The sequence below is a fragment of the Calliopsis andreniformis genome, chromosome 6 (assembly GCF_051401765.1).
Source record: "Calliopsis andreniformis isolate RMS-2024a chromosome 6, iyCalAndr_principal, whole genome shotgun sequence".
NCBI lineage: Eukaryota > Metazoa > Arthropoda > Insecta > Hymenoptera > Andrenidae > Calliopsis > Calliopsis andreniformis.
In genome coordinates, this window is record NC_135067.1 from 1,055,115 (window position 1) to 1,077,681 (window position 22,567).

The window sequence follows — 22,567 nt, forward strand, 5'->3', positions numbered from 1 at the left end:
AGACTTTCATGATTCACTTTGTCAAATGCTTTCTCCATGTCCATAAAGAGGGCTGTACAGTATTAATTCTTTTCTATTGCGAGTAAAATTTCGTCGATAAGCCTGTGCAGTTGCTCTATTGTGGAGTATTTGTTTCTAAATCCAAACTGGTGGTCTGGCATTAATTTTTCTTTCTCTATTATTGGTTTTAGACGGTCGTATATTATTTTCTCTAGTATTTTCGAAAATACAGTAAGTAGTGATATTGGCCTGTAAGATGCAGTTTTACGTGGATCTTTGCCTGGTTTAGGTACCATTATGATCTGTGCGAGTTTCCATAGAGCAGAGAAATATTGAATTCTTAAAATTGCATTGAATATTATTGTCATTAATCGTATTGCTTTTGGGGAGAGGTTTCTCAAGATTTTACCATTGATTAAGTTAATTCCTGGTGATTTATTGTTTTTTGTTTTCTTGATTATGTTTTTAACTTCTTGAACGGTTGTACTAGGTATGATGTAGTGCTCGTTCGTTGAGGTGCTAATGTTTTGTGCATCTACGTCTGTATGACAATTTGAGCTACTGTTGTTAATATTATGCGGAGTAAATGTATTACTGAGGTGGTTGGAAATTCTTCAGCTTGCTCTTCGCTGCTTCTGGACCATGTGTATTGTCTGCTTTTCTAATTGCTGGAACTGGTTTTATTGACTTCTTTATTTTGTTCGTGGCTTTCCATAGGGAATAGTTGGCATTCTCGTGCGCAAGAGAGTGAATCTATGAATTTTGAGAATTCGGTATTATTATGTTCTTTTATTTTACTTTTTATTTCTTTTGTAAGTTTGTTTAGATGCTTTTTGTCTTCATGTATTTTATGCTTTTGCCATTTTGCTTTCGTTTTCCTTTTTTCTCTGATTTTATCAAGGATGTTTGGTGGAATTATTTTTGTTTGCCTGTCAGTTGGTTCGTAAGTAGTAGTTGCCCATGCTGCTTCTTGAATAATTTCTGTCAATGTTATTGCTGCCTGTTCAATGTTCTCGGGTGTTTTCAGCGGAATATTGCAGTTGATTTTGTTCTCAATTAGTTCTTTAAATGTTTGCCATTTGGTGGATTTATTGCAAAGCGACTCTGGATTGCTATAAAGTGTTGGTTTGCTTGTGTAGTCTATTATTATCGGTGTATGATCGGAGCTAAGCTCAAGACTGGGTGTTATTTTTAATTTATTTGTGCTAGTCCTTTTATGACTGCAAAACCAAGCGCATCAGGAGTTTTATTTAGATCTGTCGGCCAGTATGTTAGTCTTCCTGTGGATAATATATTGAGATTACTAGTTTTGATATGTTTTTCTAGTGTTCTACCTCGAGGTGTATTAATTCTTGAGCCCTATAGCGCGTGCTTTGCATTAAAGTCTCCCGCTGCAATATATTCATCACTTAAGGATTGAAAGTACTCTTCCCATTTTTGTAGTGTCATTTTGTGTCGCGGTGGTGCATAAACAGCTGATATGTGGAAATAATTGCTATTAGTTTGTATTGTAATGGTGGATGTTTGAACGTGTTCCTGACAAATTTGGCTAGGTAAGTGGTGTTTAATATCATTTCTTATTATCACTGCGGTTCGTCCATGTGCTTTTCCTGATGCGTGTTTGGTATCATAGATCGAATAATATGGTATTTTCATATAGCTTTTTGAAGTAAAGTGTGTTTCTGAAACAAGTAATATATCAATATTGTTGTTATACAGAAATGTTTTAGTTTCGTGGGCCCGTTGTTGTAGACCATTGGAGTTCCAAGCTTCTATTTTCAGCATGTCCATTTCTATTTTTTAGTTAACGTATTCGTAAGTAGTTGTAACATGGCTATAATTTGTTGTGTTTGTCGTCTAAGTACTGCGTTTTGCTCAATTATCATTTTTGTTAGCACTTCATTGTTTTTAATGGATTCCTTAAGGAGTTCTTTGATTTCTGTAGCGTCGTTATCGTTGCTGTTTTGGTTTTGAGTGTTTGAGGGTGACAATCGGTTAGTTACTTGTGCATAACTTCAGCTATCCAAAATGTTGGTATTTCTATAATTAGTGTTCGATGCGTATTTTGCGTTTGATGTTAGATCTGATTCTGTCATATTTTGTTGAGCGTGGTAATTGTTGTATGTTCTGCTACGTAGCGATGGAAACAGTTTACGGTGCAACTGACTTCACAACCTTTGTAGCTAGCTGGGTGATTACCATTGCAGTTATAACACTTTACTTTATCTATTTTTCCTGTGTATGGGCAGTTTGTTGTTAAATGGCTTTTTGCACATTTAACACTCGCCGGAATTCTATTGCAGTAATTTTTTGTGTGTCCATATTGTTGACACCGTATGCATTGTGGTAAGTCCTTTTTATATCGAGGTAACTCAATTGTTACTATGGTGTTTAGGATTTTTTTAATACTGAAGATTTCTTTGTTATTGGTGTTGGGTTCGAGTTCTATTTGGAATAGTAGCAAAGGCTGTTTTGTGTCGTATTTGGTTATATTATTTATAGCTCTTACTTGGTGCCCCATATTTGTTAGCTCTTCACATATATTTCTGGTGTTTGTTCTTAGGTGTAATCCTCTAATTACTACTTTGTAACTCTTTTCTGTTTTGAGCTGATATGTATGATACTCAGCGTTTTTCTCTTTTAATGCTTGTGTTACCTTTCAGAAGATTTCTGGAGTATTTGTTCGTACTTTGACTCATTCCAGTTTTAACTGTTTTATGCTGTAGTTTTCTGTTCCGGCAGTGTTGTTTAATAGTTCAATAAGAGGGTCTATTATTTGGACGTCTATGTAGATAGGTGGTGGTTTAACAGTATGTGTTGTGATTTTTTTTTTGTCCATATCTACTTCTTCTGTCAGCGAGCTGAAAGAATTTCGGAGTGGGATGTCTTGTAGCCACTGTTGTGTTCCTGTATCGAAAATTTGTTTAATGCTTGTACTTGGGATTATTTTACGCTTTTTGTAAGCTATAAGATTTTCATTTTGGTAGAATAGTTTGTTATTGTTGTTACACTCCGTTTGCTTTTGCAATATTTCCATCTCTTTTATAGTTGAGCTTCCCTGTTCTTTACTAGATAGTTGTTTTCGGTTTAGTATATTTGTAGCTTTGTTTATGTAGTATTTCTCACCGTTAGTTGTGATTTTAATTGGCTGTATTTAATGCTGCATTTCGAATACTTTTATGTTTGACAGCGATCGTTGGCGGTTAACTGCCTTAGTTCACTACTTGTCGCACTGGCACTTGTTTTTGTTTACCACTGGAGCACAGATACACACGTCTGTCTACCTCGGTTGCTCGAGCAGAACTCTGATCTAATACACAATGGTAAGAACCGTTTCTGTACAAATAAAATAACACATTAATAGTACACCTAAAAACTTTATAAAATATATAATAATATTTATTTAACTTCTACTACATGTTTCGATGAGCGTCGTCTATACTCCTGAGTCCCTTCACATGGTGGCATCGTCACAAATGAAGTGACTGATCTAGTAGCAAAACAGACAATAAACATCAACGCAATTACAAACCATATTCCCCTTTTCTATAAAAACTTGCAAAACTGTATCACTAAAGCCATCAAAAAAACTTGAAACGAAAATAGTAAATATTTAATCCCACAATCATGTACAAAGTCCGCAATAACGTCACAGACAAGAGCCCAAGCAGCCTTATTAAACAGGAAAAATCGAACAGTCAAAACAAGGCTAAGAATTGGACACACGAAGTTAACCCACACGTACCTCATTACGAAGTCTAATCCCAATATCTATAATTTATGTAAAGTACAAATGACTGCGAAATACCTTTTAACCATCTGCCCCAACTAGATACATAGATAAAAGAAGACAACACAATATTACTAATTCACTGGAAGTATTACAGGACGAATAGTCACGTAAAAGAGTTATAGATTTCCTAAAAGATATAAACATTTACGATCTGATATAGTATCATTCTCAACTCAACTGTGCACCAAAAATTGAAGCAATTTTGTCACTAATAACCAAGTAGGTGGATATAACTTTGAACTCCAAATAAATAATTAAATTTATAAAAAAAAAAAAAAAAAAAAAAAAATTTCATCAACAGAATAAAGAAATTTATCAGTGTGCAAAGCCTCAACTAAATCGGTGTCCTGAAGGTCTTGCATTTTCCTCATATATGTATAAGACTATACATATGTATAAGACTGAAGCCAAGATAGAAGGATGGAAGTATATGGGAAGTATACAGCCCCATCTCTTTTATATTCCCTGGAGCGTAATGCGCATGCGTCAGAAAGGTGACTCGAAGAGACAGAGATATACATCTGTACTCTGATGTTGGCATCATTGGCCGCTCATTAGAAGTATACTCAATGCCCCATGTAGTCTTACATACATGATTCTCTTTGTCAAAGTTTTATTATAATATTAGCGATCTTTTAACCTTAAAAGCGACAGAACTTTCTGGACTACCTAATACAATCTTTATTCTTACACTTATAAATTACAGTTTCATCGGTTTGAATTGAATTTTCGGAAAAGGCTGTGCAGATTTTTGGATATGAGCACAACGAATGTGTGAATAGAGCAGTTAGTCCTATGCACGCATATTGTCTTTGCACTTATTGTTCGTGACATGTGCCACTGCTACTGAAAACCGTCAACGGTTTGTACGGTCGTTTCCTAAGTTTTTGTCCCCGACATTCTCAAAAGAGACTGCGTTAATTGGACACTATGCTCTTGACGGAAAGATAAAAGTTATTTTTGTAAAAGGACTCACATGACTCTACGTAAACAACGCAGCATAAAAAAGAATCATGACTGTTTCCTAATTAAACTTTGCTACTACTCGACAAAATGAGAAATTAAAACAAGAGTTTTTAAAAATCTCGAAGTTAATATGTAGGTAACTAATATGGTTCTCCTACTTAAAGCATCGAAATTAACTCATACAACATATTAGCTGATATCGTTCAGTACTAACACTATAGAAAAATGTTCGAATGATCCTCCATTACACGGTCAACAATCGATGTTTTACTCGATGAGAATACTGTGTAACTTCGCCATTTTGTAATATTTTTTACTTTTAAAGAATTGAAAAATAAAACAGATACCTACATTAATTTGTATTGTCCCAAAAGGACGAAATTTTGTCATCCACTAGTTTTATCCACCTCTGAAAAAATTCCTAAAAACGTTGCTTATTTTCTAATGCTTCAAGGTGGTGTCCTCCCTTACATGTATAATATCAAGACATGTTCAATTTTATTTTACCATATGCTTATGACATGACCTTCAATTACTCCTATCTACAAATATTTTAAAGATATAGTTTGTTTCCATTAGCTTGGACACGCTACATTTTATACTAAGAGCGTATCACACAAGAAAAAACTACTATTATTTAATGAGCATCAAAACATTTTGTTTCAGAAAAAAAAGAAAGGTTTTTAATAGTTTGAAAAATCCGTAATATTAAATTGAACTAATGTAACCACTTAACGAAAGCAAAAAACGTGTTATAGGAAAATTACTAAGCATAAGATGAGCAAGCAAACTTGACATTTGTGGTACGTGTGGGAATCGAGAGCTAGAAGAATGGAGGACCCATTTGACCTTTCCACCTCTATTTAAACCAGAAATGTATGTACTTGTTTTACGCCCTTTGCGCCCTGCTTCTATAATAGATACTACGACGAAATAGGAATAACTTCAAAACATTCGATACAGAATATTGATGGAAAGAACGAAGTAGTTTCTAATGATTGGTGTGACCTTCCGTTGATAACTGACGAACGTCTATTTCCAATTGAATTCTGCACCATTGATGCACTCGGTATTTACCGTATCCTTTTCTGTTATTTTCGATGCTACCCTATACAGTATTTATTACCTTCAATTACTCCTTCCACGCTAAATAAAGCAATGCATTTTAATAATGAACTATGGAACAATATCTACATAATTACGTTTACATTGAAAATTTGATTTTTCCTATTGTTTAGTAGAAAACTGTTTTTATCAGCGAAAGGTATCGATTCTGTCGGTAGGTTAGTTATCGACTATCTGCGACTACGTCGATAATCATGCCGAATTCACTCTCAATTGAATTCTCATCCCTCCCTTTCCCTTTTCGTATTCACTAATTTGTCGCGTCGGTCGATTTAGAAGAAGCTATCTGTATCTGTATGTTACACAACTGCACCATACTGTCACGTGACGTTGCAGCGTAATGATGTTATCGGCTCTGTCAAAACGCCAATGGCAGAGATTCCGCTTTCATCGCGTAGCCACGCAGACATCTGTTAACCGAGGTTATGCACCCTGGATTGCGTACTCCGTTCGATTTAATTTATCTCAAGCTTTTACGAAAATGAATCACTGTATTAATGATTTTTTACATTCCTGTCTTGAATTTTCTCTTCTACTTTACGTTTTCAAAATTTCAAAACTTTTAAAAAATGACCCGTTAAAAAGTATGATTACTCAACATTTACTATTAAGCGGCTGAGAACCGCTGTAGTTTGTTATTTCAGATGGCGTGAAACTAGGGAAACTGCCAAAGCAAAGTTAAACGTAAAGCGTATAACAAAAACAAAACTGTACTCATGTAGTTAAATATAGCAACTGTGTATACGCAAACTGACCAATAAATATTTCACGAAACATTTTCATAAAATATTCACACAGTGAAATATGACAGCTGATATTTATTTCCCTGTGAAGCAATACATTTTCTAGAAGCTTCACATCGATAAACGTTTTTTAATAACGCGAAATGATAAAATTTATGACTTCAGTCTTTTTACGATGCTACACCATTTTCATCAAATACTGACTTTGCTATTACTGCTAAGACAGTTGATGATAAATTCATAGGATCGATTTGTTTCAGCTTAGAAAAAACTTATATCGGCAGGAATTTCAGAATATTCTACGCACGAGAAATTTGAAGAATCGAAGAGAAAAGGAAAGGTCAGAGGTCACTTTTCTGCAAGAATACGTCGAAAATTCCCCACGTGCAAAAATGTAATATACACAGTTAGGTGATATCATTCTCGGTAAACAAAAAAGTTTTAGTATTTTTAGAGGAATTCTGAAGTGAAAGAATCGTTTGACTGTTTCCAGAGAAGCAGCTGTCGCGATGCAACACAGTCCTAGTCGAAGTCTGCAGCGGACCTCCCCCTACGCTACTCGCGAAATTAACGAGCTTCCGCGCGCGCGGACTCGCGGCGGAATACAACAGCGCGCGAGCGTGCAGCGTTGCAGCTGGTTTGTCGCGTTGGCAGCAATGGGATTTGAGGCGACCTACTTGGCGTACCTCGACCCTTGCATTGATTCGATGCGAACCAAAATTATTATCGAACGATTATGGTTTAATACTGATTTCCGACTCGCCTTTTTTCCTCCATCTTACACGGTTTCTATCGAAGGTTATTCGCCATTCTATTCTACATGATAAAAAGCCAGGCGACGATTTAACAGAAAACATTTCATGGATATATTGAATGTCATTTTGTTTCGATTTTATGATAACCGTAGTGTTGGGTAAAATATTATTCCAAATAGTAAATAGTTAATAGCCTATTTTATTTTAGATTGTACGTGAACGTTTAAAAAATAAAATATTTAATTTGTGGGATAAAGTATTTTAAGATAATTTTTAAAATAGTATTTTATTTGATAAATACTGAAAACACTGAAGCATATATCTAAAATATTTAATTTAATTTATGTTTTCCTTATTCGTTATGCTCAGATGTTATCTCTACTACTTTTTGTCGATGACTTTAATGGGAAATAGACGTAATTATGTTAAAAAAAATAAATTTAGTTTGGAAATATTATGGATCTTACATTCTAATATTAATTTTCTCTTCGGTCAATTTCTACTGTTAAGAAATATTTTAAATACTATTTATAATACACAGTTAAAATTTTTTATGCTTTAGACTATTCAAATAAAAGTATTTTATTTGATGACATTTCACTTCTTGTGTAAAATACTATTTTATTTAAACTGTAAAATGGCAATTATTTAAAATAGTATTTAAAATACTTTTTTATAAATTTTACCCAGCACTGTAACCGTCGTATATGTAAAAGTTAGTGAACCAATTTTTTGATCATGTAGAACAGAACAGTAACGACGGGAAATGGTTTTTAAGACTTTTAGACGTTACATATAAACCGTTCACAGACCAAAGTGATTAACTCTATTTCTTTAATTCTTTTTAAATTTTAGTATCAGAGTTTTAATTACAGATGATGAGCAAATGAGTAGTTTAAATCTGGAATATAATAAAATTGCAATTAACCGCACCCTTTCTTATATCCTCTGCTTCAGGGTTCCTATTATTTGGTGTATTAGTAACAAAAGTACGGTATGACTGAGAATAAAACTCAAACAATTTAATAATAGTCTAACAACTGAGACATTAAAGGAATTCTTTTATTTCGAATTTTATCTCTAGCTGAGTAATGGAAATCATATTGTACATCGTTCTCGAAATTTCAAATTTTATACGAGATTGCAAAAGTCGAGAATTTCTGTGTATTATCTAGATTGGGATACTGCTATTTTGTTTGTGGTGTTATCTATTGAATATTATAGTACGGTGTCGGTCGACGGCATCTACGACGAATCATTTGACGCTTCCGCGCGCTGACCCCTTCCTTCACTGCCGGTCCACTCCACTCGTTGCAGGAAAACGGTGTTGCTCTTACTAACAAGCCTGTGCGCAGTTTAAATGCGCATTCTACTGTCACGTAACCAAACCCGATCCTAAGCGCAGATGCGACTAACTAGTACTACAACCGACCTAATTTTTAATTCGAATTTACTTCGAAATTTCGAGTTTTCCAACTCTAGAGGCATATAAATCTTGATTTTATAGAATATCTTGTCTTTAGTGGTAGCAGAATATTCTGAAGTCCCGTTTTCATTACTAGAATTGACCATTGTGAAGCAGATGAAGTGGAAAGAGGAATAACATCAGAGTGGTAGGAAGGTTTTAATCACTGATCTAGAGAATTTGTGAATATTCTGAGATCATCCACCATAAATCGTATTAACTAACCCTATTATTACAGCTACTACATTCATACTCCATTGTATAAATATTAATTTCGATGGATATGAGTAATAAAAACACGGGCAAAGAGAACCTCACGCGTCCTCATCGATTTCTAGCTCGCATGCTTAAATAATATTTTCTGAGCGATGATGTAAATTGTTACTTCCCATGCATTTGATATTACACAGGCTACATGATGAAAAAGTATAATTCTTTTCGCTATCAAGTCAATAACATCTCTCCATCATTTATTAGTACCTAGGGATATGGTCTCACGAGAGAAAAGCAAAGTTAAATCACAACTTGAATATCAATACGCCATCTCTTGTGGTTAGCATTAACCATACCTACGACTAGTTCTACGCCATTGAACAAACGTTCGGCCTCTCTTTTTCTCGCTCTCATCGAAGAAACACTGTTGCCCCCTCTCACTCTTGCCTCTCATCGCAGTGCCGCTCTAAGCACAAGGGAGAACGCGAATGTGTATAACATGCAGTAAAGCCGTATACAAAGGCCTGATTGCCGGACACTCAGTGAAATATGCCAGTCCCCGCCAATAACCGGTATCTTGCTGTCCTCTCCTCACTTTTGCGCAGTCTTCGCTACGCTTGTGGTGGATCTGAGAAGGGGGGGAAGGAGGAGGACGGTAGATGCAGGGCGCCGAGAGAAGGCGGGAAGAGGAGTAAACGAGAAACGCTGGTGGAAGTAAACCGAGATACGAAACAATGCTGTGTACTGAATAGACCGATGCTACTGTGCGAAAGCTTTTCTTTCGCAATAGAATATGTTTCCAGGATAAAATCTCTTCTATCCTAACCAGTTTTCTCAAGATGTCTTTCTCTATGCTGTCCATGCGTGATTTCTCTTGCATAAAAACCTGAATACTATGGAACTTTAAAAATGCAAATAATGGAAGAAAGTTTTGATAATGTACGTTTTTGAAAAATTAAGGGTTTTCGTTGATAACGCATTTCAAGGGGTACGAAGTGCTCGCATTTTCTCGTAAACGATGGTACACAAGGGCCAGGGAACAACGGAGGATTTAAACGGCACTCGTGAAGATGGTTGTCGCGCGAAGAACAACCACTCCATTCCGAGCAGCGAAAGTTTCGTGTCTCTCCCACTCGATCGGGCATGCAAATGAATGGGAGCGTCACGAGGCTGAAAGTGTGCACATGTGTGGCGCAGTTTTGCAATCCCTTTTCGTACTTTCGCGACGGTCGATATGCAACGCTACGGTACTAACGCGGTTGTTCGGCGAACTATTCAAAGATGGCTTACGTTTCCACGAAACCTGCTTGCACTAAATAGCCATACGTAACTAGGAACAAACCTACATTCCTCACTGACCGTTTAACTCGTTGAGTGCAGTAGCTCGCATTTCTTTCGTGTACTACGTGCGGAAATCTTAGTTCTATTGCATAGCCCTATACATAGAAAGTCCACTTATAGGCGTCAACGCACAGTTTGATCACCCAAATTATCTTCACGCGCCAATAGTAATTAAACGATTAAAATTTAGACAAAGACAAAAATAGCGGCAGTAAATCGAACAGTAAACCGAAAACGATTGCATTAAGAATTGAAATGAGAGGAATAGAAGATTCTGGAAAGATAATATGGACAGAAGAAGACTGTTCAAAATGCAACGCAAATGCACCGTAAATATCCTACAACCAGGAGAGATCTGTTGAAGACAATTTTATTCTATTCGCAGGTAGCGAACAGCTTCGCGCTGCGGTTCCGTGGATTAATCACTTAGGAATGCGACCGTACAGTGAAGACCAAACCGCGGTAATGATGGAAAGACACCCCACTCCCTCAATAACCAATGTTTAGTAGCCAAGATTGGAAGCCTATGGGTTCAACGCGCCCGTATCGAAAACAAAAATCTTACGGTATGGATCACGTGAGAATAAATATAATCAGCTCGAAACGATATCAACCAATAAAAGTTGTTTTATTTAAAAAATATGATTGAATAAAATGTTACTAGAATGTTGATTACTCGTAATATCAGAGCAAAATACAACTGGTGTATGTGGGTGTTTCGGAAGAACAGGGCAATGAGAAACGAAGATCCAGCATTGTGCACCTTCGCTATTACACCCAAGGTTACCAAGAAGTATAAGCGCGCACGCGCACGCATATCTCTCGTATGCGCCTGCACCCTCACTATGCGAGAATAAATTTTATTACATTTCGTTGCATTTCGAAACCATGACCTGTGTATACTCTTTCAGGTTTGTTTCTTTAATAGTATTCCTTTTAGACCATATCTTTTAATTATGAACTACACAATCCTCTCACGTAAAAGCAGAGATTTCCATGCACAAAAACAGAACATTAGTGTATTCTTCAATATGTATGTTTATATGATAACGATTTATTATAATTAATTTCATTAAATAGCATTTAAAGATGTGAGCGTTAACGAAAAATATCTTAAATTTGGTGCGTAGAGTTGAGATCGATATTCCAATTTATGAGACATATTCATCAGATGTTAGGTTGATTCTACACTTCGACTTCAGCTGCGCATAAAATTCTACATTTCCTCGGTAAACTTAAGTGCGATACACGTTGTTCCGCGCATCGCGGATACGTCGTGCCCATAGTAACCACTAGCACCATTAATACGCTCTGACGTCACCGCAAAGAAATGCATTGGTTCTTTGCAGCATAAATCTTGCGAAATAGCCACTTGTCGTACATTCGCTTGATTTTCGATCAAAGTTGTTTCTAAAGAATCTCGGGTCATTCTATATTTAAATGAGTAAGCACGCGGCCGTTTTGATCGAATTAGAAAATATGTTTCGGAAGCATCTCAGCTCCTTAACGCGTTACTCTAGCTCTACCAGTAAAACTAGACAAAACTAAGTTATCTTTTTAAGGTTTAGTGCTATATAACCTCAAAACAAAATTTCGTTTGACATAATAACGTGACATGAATGGCTCCCTAATTGATTAACAACCGATTTTAGGTACTCGGTATTTCTTTGGCGGCTTTCAGTAAACCGCTGTAACTTTAGATGAGGTGTTACATTCTATACGGGAATGATCAACTTTGGAGTAAATCAATCGCTATACCTTGTAAACGATCATCCTATACTTCTCCGGTTGAATTAAAAGGAATAGTAAAAACCATACAAAAAGTATAAAACTTATGCAAGTCCGATATTCTCAAGAAAATCTATAGAATACGGCCGGAAAAACATCAACATCATTAATTTTATCTAGATACATTGAACTGATCTAAATTCTTAGTGCACATAGAAGTAATTATTGGACGTTGCTATTATCCTCCGATGACATGAAATTCGTACATCGAGCGCGACGAGCCAGCGCTTTGCAAGTTATATACGCACTGACATCGTCCTATTGGACCTTTTACGATGACGTCAGTAGGATCGACCAATGGTAATGGATACCGCGGCGACTGGGATCAGCAACCCGACAAATCCGAGTATCACGGTCCTGCGATACCAGTGTGTTAATAAAACGAACAATGGTAAAGTGATTACACGGTGTGACCCAGATCCCTGTACAATATCCACTGGAACGACCCAATTTTAAAGAAAGAATCAAACAGACTGCTCCTCCCGCAAATTTAAAGAAATCGTTTAACCAACACTTCCTTTTTCACGTGTAAAATTTGTCCGGTTGAACAAAAATTTCGAAAGAGAAGAAACAGGATATTATAAAGAGAAATGTTTTTGGATGTCTCAGATTCTTTCTTAAATGAATATGTACAATTTAATGTGCGATCGAAATGGACCAGATATTGGATGCACAAATGTAAGTATCTTAGGAGAGAACAGGCTAAAGATATAGATAATTTTTCACCGAGCCAATTTTATATCCCGAAAAAAGAAAATAAGAAAATGAAAATGGTAGGTGCCCTTCGAACGTTGTCTTCTACATCTCCCCCTCTCCGAGAATTGACTGTACATGTGTCGCGCGTGCCCGTCACTCCGTGCGAACTTCCCTTGCGGTCGATACGATTTCACCTCATAGCGGGTAAATGCTACCAACCCGAGGCGTACCGCCAACCAAACTTCGAACACAATATGAACTTTTAAATTGGGGGTTCTCAATACTTTTTTTTTTAAATAACATATATATTGAAATGGCAATATTTTCCCGCCATATCAACAAAGAATCCAAATACTTTTTTCTATCAATATTACAATTAAAAAATTTATTAAATAAGTACTTTAAAATATAAATCGGGTTATTAAGAAACTAAATTGAGAACCCTTGATTCTTTCAATAAACTAAATCGAAATATTCAAAAATTGGTTAATATAAAATCGTATTTTAGAGTCTTGAGTACGTGAGGATAATGAAACAATTTTTTATTTATATTTTTTGTTGCATTGATTAATGATCGAATGATATTGGTATAAATGCCTAGGAAATTTGTGGCGACGCCTCTGGTTATCACCAACCACCCACGAGCACTGTATCTACATTCGTACCCCACCACGGGCACCATGATTTGACTTTACAACGAGCACTTCTAGCGACTTCACACGGCTGTTTGATCCAACGAACAAAAACCATTGTGGATCTATGTTGGAACATTTATAAATCTTCAAGGATCGATTGACGTTCGTAAAACATGAAAATCGGAAATGAAAATATAATTTACTATTTCATGTTTATTCAATATTAAAACACAATGCATTTCTGATGAATCTAAACACTATGCAGATTCTACATGTGCATACGGTATCTATATAAACGTCGTGTCGTTGCGAAGATAGAGAATAACAATCCCATGACAAATTAGTTTCGTGTTTTGAACTTGTGCATTCAGTGGACATCTACTGGGAAGTGCGCAACTAGTCAATAACTGATTTGTGCGTGAGTGTATGACGTAGCGAACTAATGCAAATCGACAATTTAATCCAGCCGAAACCGTCAAACGCTCGATAATTAATCTCCTATTTATCGTTCGTTCCTACGCAACTTTATCGGCTTCATCTACTGTAATTAGAAACACCATTTCTGAACCACCCTTTTACTGCTCTTGATAATCTAACATAAATTTATCCGTTTATCGAGATTAAATTTCATCGAATATAGGGAAAAATATCTGAGGTCCATGCGCTTCCGGTTGCTTGTGCACAATATTATTCATACTGAAAATGTTTTCTTTTTTCCAAACGAAACAAATTATACAAATATACATGTTATAAATAAATGTATAAAAAATAAGTACGATAATACATTTAAGATTTGAACAGTCAGATTTAACGATTAAAAGAGGAAATGCGGATTGTTTAATTTTCTGAGTTAAGATTAGCAAAGATAACAAATAGTAGAACTAGAAACGAGGAACGCGGGAAACGCGTATCGTGAGAGAATCGATAAATTTGGGATCCTCAGGATGCAAGTTGTACTAGAACAAAATACATGAGATATGCAATGAAGAATTTAATGATAGAAACAAAGAAAAGATGGAATAAATAGAAGAAACGCCAATAGAAATGGCAGGGATCGTGAAAAGATCAAGAAGGAGAGCGAAACGGTCTCGATGAAAAATAAACGAGGGAAAAGAAGATACGAGAAATGCAAGAGACAGAGAAAGGCGGCAATATGGCGATCTGAGAAAGAAACCAGCGCCGCCTAGTAGATTTTTCTCTTCCCGCCGAGTAAAATAGTTTTCAATTTTACTGTTTCTCTTATTTAAGTTAAAAATATTCATTTGCTCTCAAATATTATACACTGAAACTTTTCTATCTTTCCATAATAACACCTCACACTGATGGACACGTTTCAAAATCTCAAAAACAGTATGCGATATGATGTTTGTAATGACAATGTATGAAACTTTCTCTAGCAATATCATTTATATACAAGAAAAGTTTAAGTTCTACAACTCTATAAAGTTTTGAACGGCATACTATTTTTTATGAACAAACCGTTTAAGAAAAAGATCCTGAAATCTTGTTGTGATCTCAATAATAAATTATAGAGTAGGTAAAATGTTTCTAAAGACCAATCCGTCATTATTTATTACATATTCATTGAGAGCTTTTAATCATTTCCTAGGAATACTTTAAACGTTGTCTCGTTTTATTATTATTTGCGACACTTTACTTCTGTATCAATACTTCTTATAATTTAGGTACGATCAAGATATTTGAATAGTGTACAATCATGAAAACAGAATACAATTAAAGCAAACAAATTTTTTAGTTAATAAGAAACGTGTATATCAAAATAGTTATAAATCCCAACCATGTCTTACATATTTTGTACTAATTCCTCTCCCAAACTCTATTACGGTGTAACAGTTTAAAAGAAATGCAATTTATATTTGAACATTGCACGTATATACGTAAATAAAATTGAAAGTAACTCGTCCCACAAAAAGTTATTTAAAAAAAAATGATATAGTCATCTCTATAAGCAAGAAATGTTAGAAAAACGTACTGACACGAGTATCGTGAACGCAAAGAATCAAAGAATTGTCATCAAGTAAGGAAAAAAAACGTTTAAACATTAAGTAGAAGTTAGTAACTACATAAGTTTTACGATTAAAGTAGTTGTGTACGATGTGGTTGACCTGTACTCGTTCACCATTTTACCAGCCATTGTTGCCACCATTCAGAAACGAAAATTGCAACTAACAGATATTATTCAAAATATTCGTTCTATTGTAAAAGCGCAACAACAACTGGGATGAAATGATTACCGAAACAAGTACCGAGATATTAAAATCAGGTTCCCATACAAAATTATTGAATTTTTTTTTTTGGTTAAGTGAACTACAAGATAAGGTTGCGAAATTCGATGAAAAGCTAGGAAACCGCTAGAAACGTGTTAACTAAACAATTATTTCGTGTTTTAAATGACAATTTGTTGAAAGAACAACTGTGTACAAAATCGTTTGAACGTCACAAACGATTCATAATACGAACAGAATATGTAGCATTGTAACAGTTTTTTCGGTGACAGTTCAATTAAATTTTTATTATTCCTTAGTGAAATTATGATTTTCCAATTGTTTCACGCGATGAAAATCTATAAAAATCCATTGCTTACCTTAATATGACAGGAATACAGAGTCTCACTTTAAACTTGGATGTAAACACAAGCATTTTTTAACGGAACTGACAGCAGGGCAGCTTGAATAACAAACGAGAAAACACTTTTTACATCGCGAACGACGTTATTTCACTGTTCGATATTTAATTACGTTATTAAATACCACAATAAATACGGGAATTCGCGATCTCTTCGGAAAACATCCATCGAAAACTAAAGATGGCAGCCATTCTTCTGTACAAAACAAAGGTTCACATCCACGGACTCGCAAGCTATGAAGCCTCGAACCCAGATAACTTCCGGCGCTATTGTTGACCCGCCATGTTCGATTATTCGAAAATGAAATTCTTAATTTCAGACAATTTTTTCCTGCGACTTAATCCGAAGCTTATTGTTTACACTAAATGATACCTATAGAATGTTCCTCTGATTGTTTAGTCGCACGATGTAATACCGTGTTAATTTTATACGTCATAAATTAGAAGTACAATAATGTGGTACACCGCCGATAGATAGCGCATAAATCGAATTACTGATTCACGATGCCATCTAGTACAAAATATATGAATGAACTATTGGCTGCCAACTTCAAGAGAGGCAAAACTATATTATACTCGTTTTTCTCGCTCGATTTAAAAAAAAAACATAGAAAATAAAAGTTTTCTACGACTTTGATTAAGATAAACTATATTTGCTGACGGATTAAGCTGATTTTGCTGTCTTGTTCAATGTTTGTTGAATGTCGATTTCATACTCGATATCTTGATCGAAATTAACTGACGTTTAAATACTTGTAAGCGCAGAAACGTCATTGGGAAAGTTGGCAGTATTTGTTACGTTTGTATGGCACGAAACTCTACGATCACTGTTGCTTAGATTATTGATTTCTAAGTATATGACATATGTTTTGGAAAACAAAAATGTTCTGAAGCTGGTATTTTGATGGCTGTTAAGGGACAGGTATCGTCTTATAATCGAAAAGTTTCGCAAGTTGACAGACCTAAATCGTATTTTGTTCCAAATATAAATAAAAATAACCAACAAAAACTTTTGATCTAACGATTATTACAAGAGTAAAAAAAAGAATCGAAGAAGTTGACATAATTAAGCATAACAATAGTGTACATATATAACAAATAAATTAAGTTTTCGAAAACTTGTTGTATACTATTAAAACAAACTAAATATTGTTTTTAAAGTCAAAAAACGTTATGTATAATATTGTACAATATTATCTATCACAAAATTAATTATTTTAAAGTGTTGAAAAAGCTAATAGTCATAAAAGAATATCAAGAAGCTTGTTTAACATAAACTGGAACTATTATTTTTATAAATAATATAACAAGAACATTTTGTTGTAATATCTTTTGGTGTTTAGAAATGGCAGATGCTGATCCACAATTAAAACGTCTTTTACTCCCAGCTGAAGAAACATTATTCGAACAGTTACTAAGATGTGGACTTTATATTGGCGCAGTATTTCAAATTATTTGTTTATTGGCTATAGTGGTTTATCAAGTTGGTCCTTCTGATGGTATTACAGCTCTAAAGGTATTTTGACTTACAATTACTAAAGTGATTCATAACTTACAGGTATAGAGATAATTATGCCGTTGGTTGATTGTAGGATGATCCAAGTGATGTAGAATGCTCAGAGAATAGTCCACAAGTTACACCAAGAAGACCCCATCGAGCACGAAAACAGGAGAAGAAGAAAAGGCGTTGAGATGAAGATATGATTTAATATCTGTTACAATGTATTATTCGAAGACTGCCTTTAGATATTATTATTTATACTCTTCTTTTCTATAGCAAACATTTAGCAATGATTTCACTGATATTTTTAATCTAATGAGTAATTTTTATTACATATTTCAACATTGATCTTATGTTGAATGGATTTAAATATTTTAAAAGTATGAAGAAACTGTTTGTAATATTTAAAATTATTTCAGTAAGACTTCCATTTTAATGAAGGTCTAAGTGTAGTTTTCGTTTTAATATAAGTAATCCTAATATCTTTGTGAAATTTCAGATTATACAGTATTTCATATATAAAATTATCATTGATAAGAAATTAATATAATATTTTATAAGTGAGAATAATTTATAAATGAATAAAACTATTTTAAATGAATTATATTTTTTACACTTAAATACGTCAATGTTTTGAGTTTTATTTTCACTGGATCGTTGTACAAAATTAATTGCGACCTAAATATTTTAGCTTTAAACTTATCACAATCGACTAAAACAGAGTACGAAGTATCGATATATCGAAATATATGCGCAATCTAGTGGCACCACGTAGAACTGACGTTCGAAAAACGTAAACGTTGCACATTGTGATTTTAGGTTAATGTTTTCCCTTTTTTGTTTACATCAGTAATACTTTTGAATTCTCTTTTCTCATCCTAATAGAACATGTTTAATTTCCGATGATTCTAATAAAAATGATGGTCATTATGGTAGAACTAGTACAACATAGATTTGTTACCGCATTTAATCGCAAATGGTAAATGTGAATGTAATATCAAAATAATACATCATCTAACGAATGATTTAAAAACAGAATTAAAATGTTGCATTCAACGGGAGCGTTGCCACCGCAGGATATTTTAGCAGAAGTTAGGAAATTCATTTCTGGAGCGGTTAGACCGACGCATAATACAAGTACTCTTGACGTTACTCGAACTGCTTTGTCTCTGCTCCGAAATGTACCCGCGGCGAGGGATGCGGTGTTGGAATATTTCTGCAATGTATTTTTCGCTGCAGTTACTAAATATTTTCGCCAGATTGAAGTAAGCTTAATAGCCCTAGTATTTAATAAACTGTATACTATTGATGAATTATAATTCATATTCTCTATATCTGTGTAGACGAATCAAAATATAACTATATGCGAGGAGACTATCATAGCAGAAATTCATGATGTTTTTACTAATTTCATTAACGAAAATCCAGAAGCATGGGCACCGATCATTTCTGCATGGTCACTAGAACTATTGGGTACACATGAGTTTTATGTGTCATATATGTATCTGTTGTTAATTTGGTATAAGTAACTGACATATTGTATTGTAGGCAAACTATCTTCAGAATATTCAAAGCGAGGAACCTTACCCATTAATGCTGGAATTAATGATTTTCTTCAGCAGTGGATGTCTTGTCGTGCTACTCGTGTATTGATCTATATTACGGCTCAATGTTTAGAATGTCTTATGCATTCAGATACAGAGTCTTGTATTAAGGCTCTATTGGATACTAGTGTAGTGCATAGTCCCCATTTTGATTGGGTGGTTGCTTATGTTGGAAGTTGTTTTCCCAACACAGTTATTACCAGGGTTTTATCATGTGGTCTAAAAGACTTTTGTGCCTCTGGCTATGAACATAGTGTCAAAAATCTTAACTTGAACTCTGTAGTTGGAATTTTGGGATATCTGGCTGGTGGCCATTTCCAAGATATTCGAACAGCATTATTAAATTTATTTAAAGTAAAGTTGAGCTTTGTTCAATGAATTAGATTCCATTGGAATGTAATTACACTTATTAATATCAATATTTTCAGTGGAGTTTAGACGAAGATGTGAATGTTGATGAAGACACAAAGAAACAGAAATTGGCTACTGTTCCATTTCTTTTAAATCTGGCATCTCTCTCACCGACTCTTTTAAAAGCAATAATCAGTGACGTATTACAAACATGTAAGTTGATCTGTTTCAAATTACTGAAATAGGTGATAATCTATATTCGTTTCTTGCAGTAAAACCAGATATAATACCACGATTAGCTTTGTTTGCATCTGATTGGTGCAAGTATTTTGATAATCAACCAGAAGCACTAATAGACTTAACTGTGCATTTAGTCTTGGGTTGTGAGCAAGGTGCATCACAAATAATAAATATTTTACTAGATACCAGCTTAAATACTAGTAATGTTGGCTACCACAGCGTGAATGCTGCTCAAAGCGTGAAAAATGTATGCAGTGAAATATTAGAATTGGTATTAGAAGAAATTGATCTACTCCTACGAACATATGGGCCACAATCAGCAAATATTGCTTTATTGGGCTCCATTAAGCAAGAATTGCGAGTGATACTGCCATTACTTCTAAATCAAAATCCATTAAGAGTTCAAACAGCTGTTAGGCTACTGTGTTTTCTTGGAAGTCAAAGTCCACATGTATTAATATTAGCAGCCTCATATATGCTAGTAAAAGCTGTAACAACTTTTCATCTAGCTGCTTTAATACAACTTATTTCCAGCAATGTTGTACTCTTTCTTTCAAACAAGTCTGAAACAGACAATGTACTGGTTAATCATAGCTATTTTAATCAAGTATTAGAACAAGCGCTCAGAGAAATAAATTATACAAGTGTTAGAGAGAAACAGCAAACAAGACAGCTTTTCCAAAATTTGACGATACTTTTAAGGTAAACACATCAAATAACTCACAGTGCTAAATTGTCTGTGCATTTTAATTATTTCTCTGTAATATGTAGGTGGGAAAAATTTAACAAAGTAGCGATCTTTCGTTCAAAAATGGTAACACAAGCCATAAAGTCAAATCTATACGAAATCTCCTCTTTGTTGACAAAGACAAGTGATTTTGATTTGGCTAATGACATAGTTAAGATGTTAGATTTATTCAGTTCACCTGAACAAGATAACTTTATACCCAATGTGGAACTTATTTTGAAGCTAACAAGAGCTGTGATTCAGTACTTCTTTTTGTGTATAGCACAAGAGGGTAATTACTAGCATATTTTTTCACCTATGAATTGTAGAATGTAATTCCAATTAAAAATTTAATTTTTAGATATAACGAAGAAACAGCAAGGTGTGAAGATAGTTTGTCATCTACTGAAAGATTTGACGTCTCATGCGCCTTGTGCTCGAGTTTTGGCATTGAGGGAAATTTTGGGACACAGTATTGACAATGATCCAGCCAAATATTTTGGAGCAAAGGAGAAGTTCGAACCAGAATTTGAAGAAATGCTGCTTTTACATCAAAATCATAAGCAAGTATGAACAAATTCATAGAGATGTTTAAGACGAATGTTCATAACAAGAAATAATAAATTATGTTGGATGTAGGTTACCAGTACTATGCTAGCTCAAAAACACTCTTCCGTGTTTCATGCTGGGGTAATAGGACATGGTCCACGAAAACCACCACCCAAAAATTCAATTGATAAAGAAATAATTGTTTTGAATAAAATATTATTAATGGATGTTATAAAGGTAAATATTTCGAAAGTATAATTGAACACTTCATAAGATCTTCAATACTTAAATATTACAGGCTTGTTGTAATAATCGAGAATCGGAACGATATCCAGTAAATTTAGATGCTTTGACTATGGTCAGCTTACTATTAGTCGAACTAGTTTCACCTGATGTCATGTACAATGGACTCCCATGGCCTGATGAAGAATTTACAAAAGTATATTTTAATCATTTTTAAATGTCTTTACTATGACATTATTAATATTATTCTTATTAATTTAATTAATGTCTTAGGTTACCATAGAAAGAGATTTACAAATACGCAGAACGTTCAGGGATGTTCCTTTGTTATGGACATTGTTAGAGTTAACAGCTTGGTATAGGCCAGCACTAGCATATTGTTCAGTCTTATTGAGGGGAATTGCTGCTACTGTCATGGCTAATTGGAATACGGATGAAGGTGTTTCATTAGTTAGTGTAATGGCTCTTGGTCAGTTATTACCACCTCCCTTGGCGAGTATAAGAGATATTTTAACGGTCTTAGAACCACATCAGGTGCGTTTTAGGTACAGTTTTATAGCAATCAAAATTTAATTAAAATTTCGAGTTATAACAATAGAACACTTCTATTACAGATAAATACTATAATGAAGGAATGTGTATGGGCTTATATGCGAGAAAATGTACCATCACCAGCTCTTTTTACACGTACCGAAGGAGTTAATATAGCTTGGAGGGATACAGATACTTCTACTCCAAATACAAGGTTTACAGAAACACTTCGTTTAGTTTTATTGGCCAATATTCATAAACTTGGTCCACTTTATGCTACTCTTTTTTATAATGAAACCAAATAATTATACTATTTGTTGCAAAGGACTCAGTTTCCTGTATATATTGTGAATAAGTGTAACAAAACTAACAAAGCTTTGTATTATATTAAGAAACCATTTAAAATGAATATTAATAATTTTTTGAAATATACTCATTTTGAATAATAAACGTTTTTAAATCAATTTATTTTCTTGTTTTAAAATTGCATCAAAAGTTATAAACATTTTATTAATTTCTATTTACTTTAAATATTATAAATTAATACGCCAACCATTGAATATTGTCATTTAGTGACAATATTAACTACAAAAACGTGAACTCTTCGTATCTAAATGAAATAAAAATTAATTTTTACCACTATTTGAATACACAA

General features: G+C 34.3%; 2 protein-coding genes and 1 long non-coding RNA gene across 5 annotated transcripts; all 3 read left to right on the plus strand.

Annotated features, from left to right (window-relative positions):
* The first annotated feature begins 10,122 nt into the window (after positions 1–10,122).
* Positions 10,123–11,391, plus strand: LOC143180752 (uncharacterized). The gene is made up of 3 exons (XR_013002171.1): positions 10,123–10,730; positions 10,787–10,967; positions 11,066–11,391. It is a non-coding gene; the product is annotated as an uncharacterized LOC143180752 (long non-coding RNA).
* Positions 11,392–12,609: 1,218 nt separating this feature from the next.
* LOC143180600 (protein anon-73B1) lies at positions 12,610–18,163 on the plus strand. 2 transcript variants are annotated; one of them, XM_076380455.1, is made up of 3 exons: positions 12,610–12,867; positions 17,510–17,682; positions 17,759–18,163. In XM_076380455.1, exons 2-3 carry the CDS (start codon positions 17,512–17,514, stop codon positions 17,855–17,857), a joined length of 270 nt encoding a protein of 89 aa, XP_076236570.1. In that variant the 5' UTR covers positions 12,610–12,867; positions 17,510–17,511; the 3' UTR covers positions 17,858–18,163. The 2 variants fall into 2 exon arrangements, with proteins under 2 accessions (XP_076236570.1, XP_076236569.1); XM_076380454.1 differs by lacking the exon at positions 12,610–12,867 and adding an exon at positions 16,632–17,088 and having other exon boundaries at positions 17,759–18,161.
* Positions 18,164–18,486: 323 nt separating this feature from the next.
* Positions 18,487–22,362, plus strand: Omd (integrator complex subunit 5 omd). 2 transcript variants are annotated; one of them, XM_076380186.1, is made up of 12 exons: positions 18,487–18,646; positions 18,704–18,932; positions 19,011–19,140; positions 19,216–19,625; positions 19,700–19,835; positions 19,895–20,564; positions 20,634–20,881; positions 20,951–21,156; positions 21,229–21,375; positions 21,437–21,577; positions 21,655–21,915; positions 21,996–22,362. In XM_076380186.1, the coding sequence occupies exons 2-12, from the start codon at positions 18,711–18,713 to the stop codon at positions 22,215–22,217; spliced, it is 2,793 nt and encodes a 930-aa protein (XP_076236301.1). In that variant the 5' UTR covers positions 18,487–18,646; positions 18,704–18,710; the 3' UTR covers positions 22,218–22,362. The 2 variants fall into 2 exon arrangements, with proteins under 2 accessions (XP_076236301.1, XP_076236302.1); XM_076380187.1 differs by having other exon boundaries at positions 18,744–18,932.
* The last annotated feature ends 205 nt before the right edge of the window (positions 22,363–22,567 follow it).

Coding starts and splice junctions, on each gene's coding strand:
- Omd (XM_076380186.1), top strand. CDS start 18,711: ATGTTGCATTCAACGGGAGCGTTGCCACCGCAGGATATTTTAGCAGAA. Junction 19,141..19,215: donor ATGGTCACTAGAACTATTGG/GTACACATGAGT, acceptor ATTGTATTGTAG/GCAAACTATCTTCAGAATAT. Junction 19,626..19,699: donor CATTATTAAATTTATTTAAA/GTAAAGTTGAGC, acceptor CAATATTTTCAG/TGGAGTTTAGACGAAGATGT.
- LOC143180600 (XM_076380455.1), top strand. CDS start 17,512: ATGGCAGATGCTGATCCACAATTAAAACGTCTTTTACTCCCAGCTGAA. Junction 17,683..17,758: donor ATGGTATTACAGCTCTAAAG/GTATTTTGACTT, acceptor GGTTGATTGTAG/GATGATCCAAGTGATGTAGA.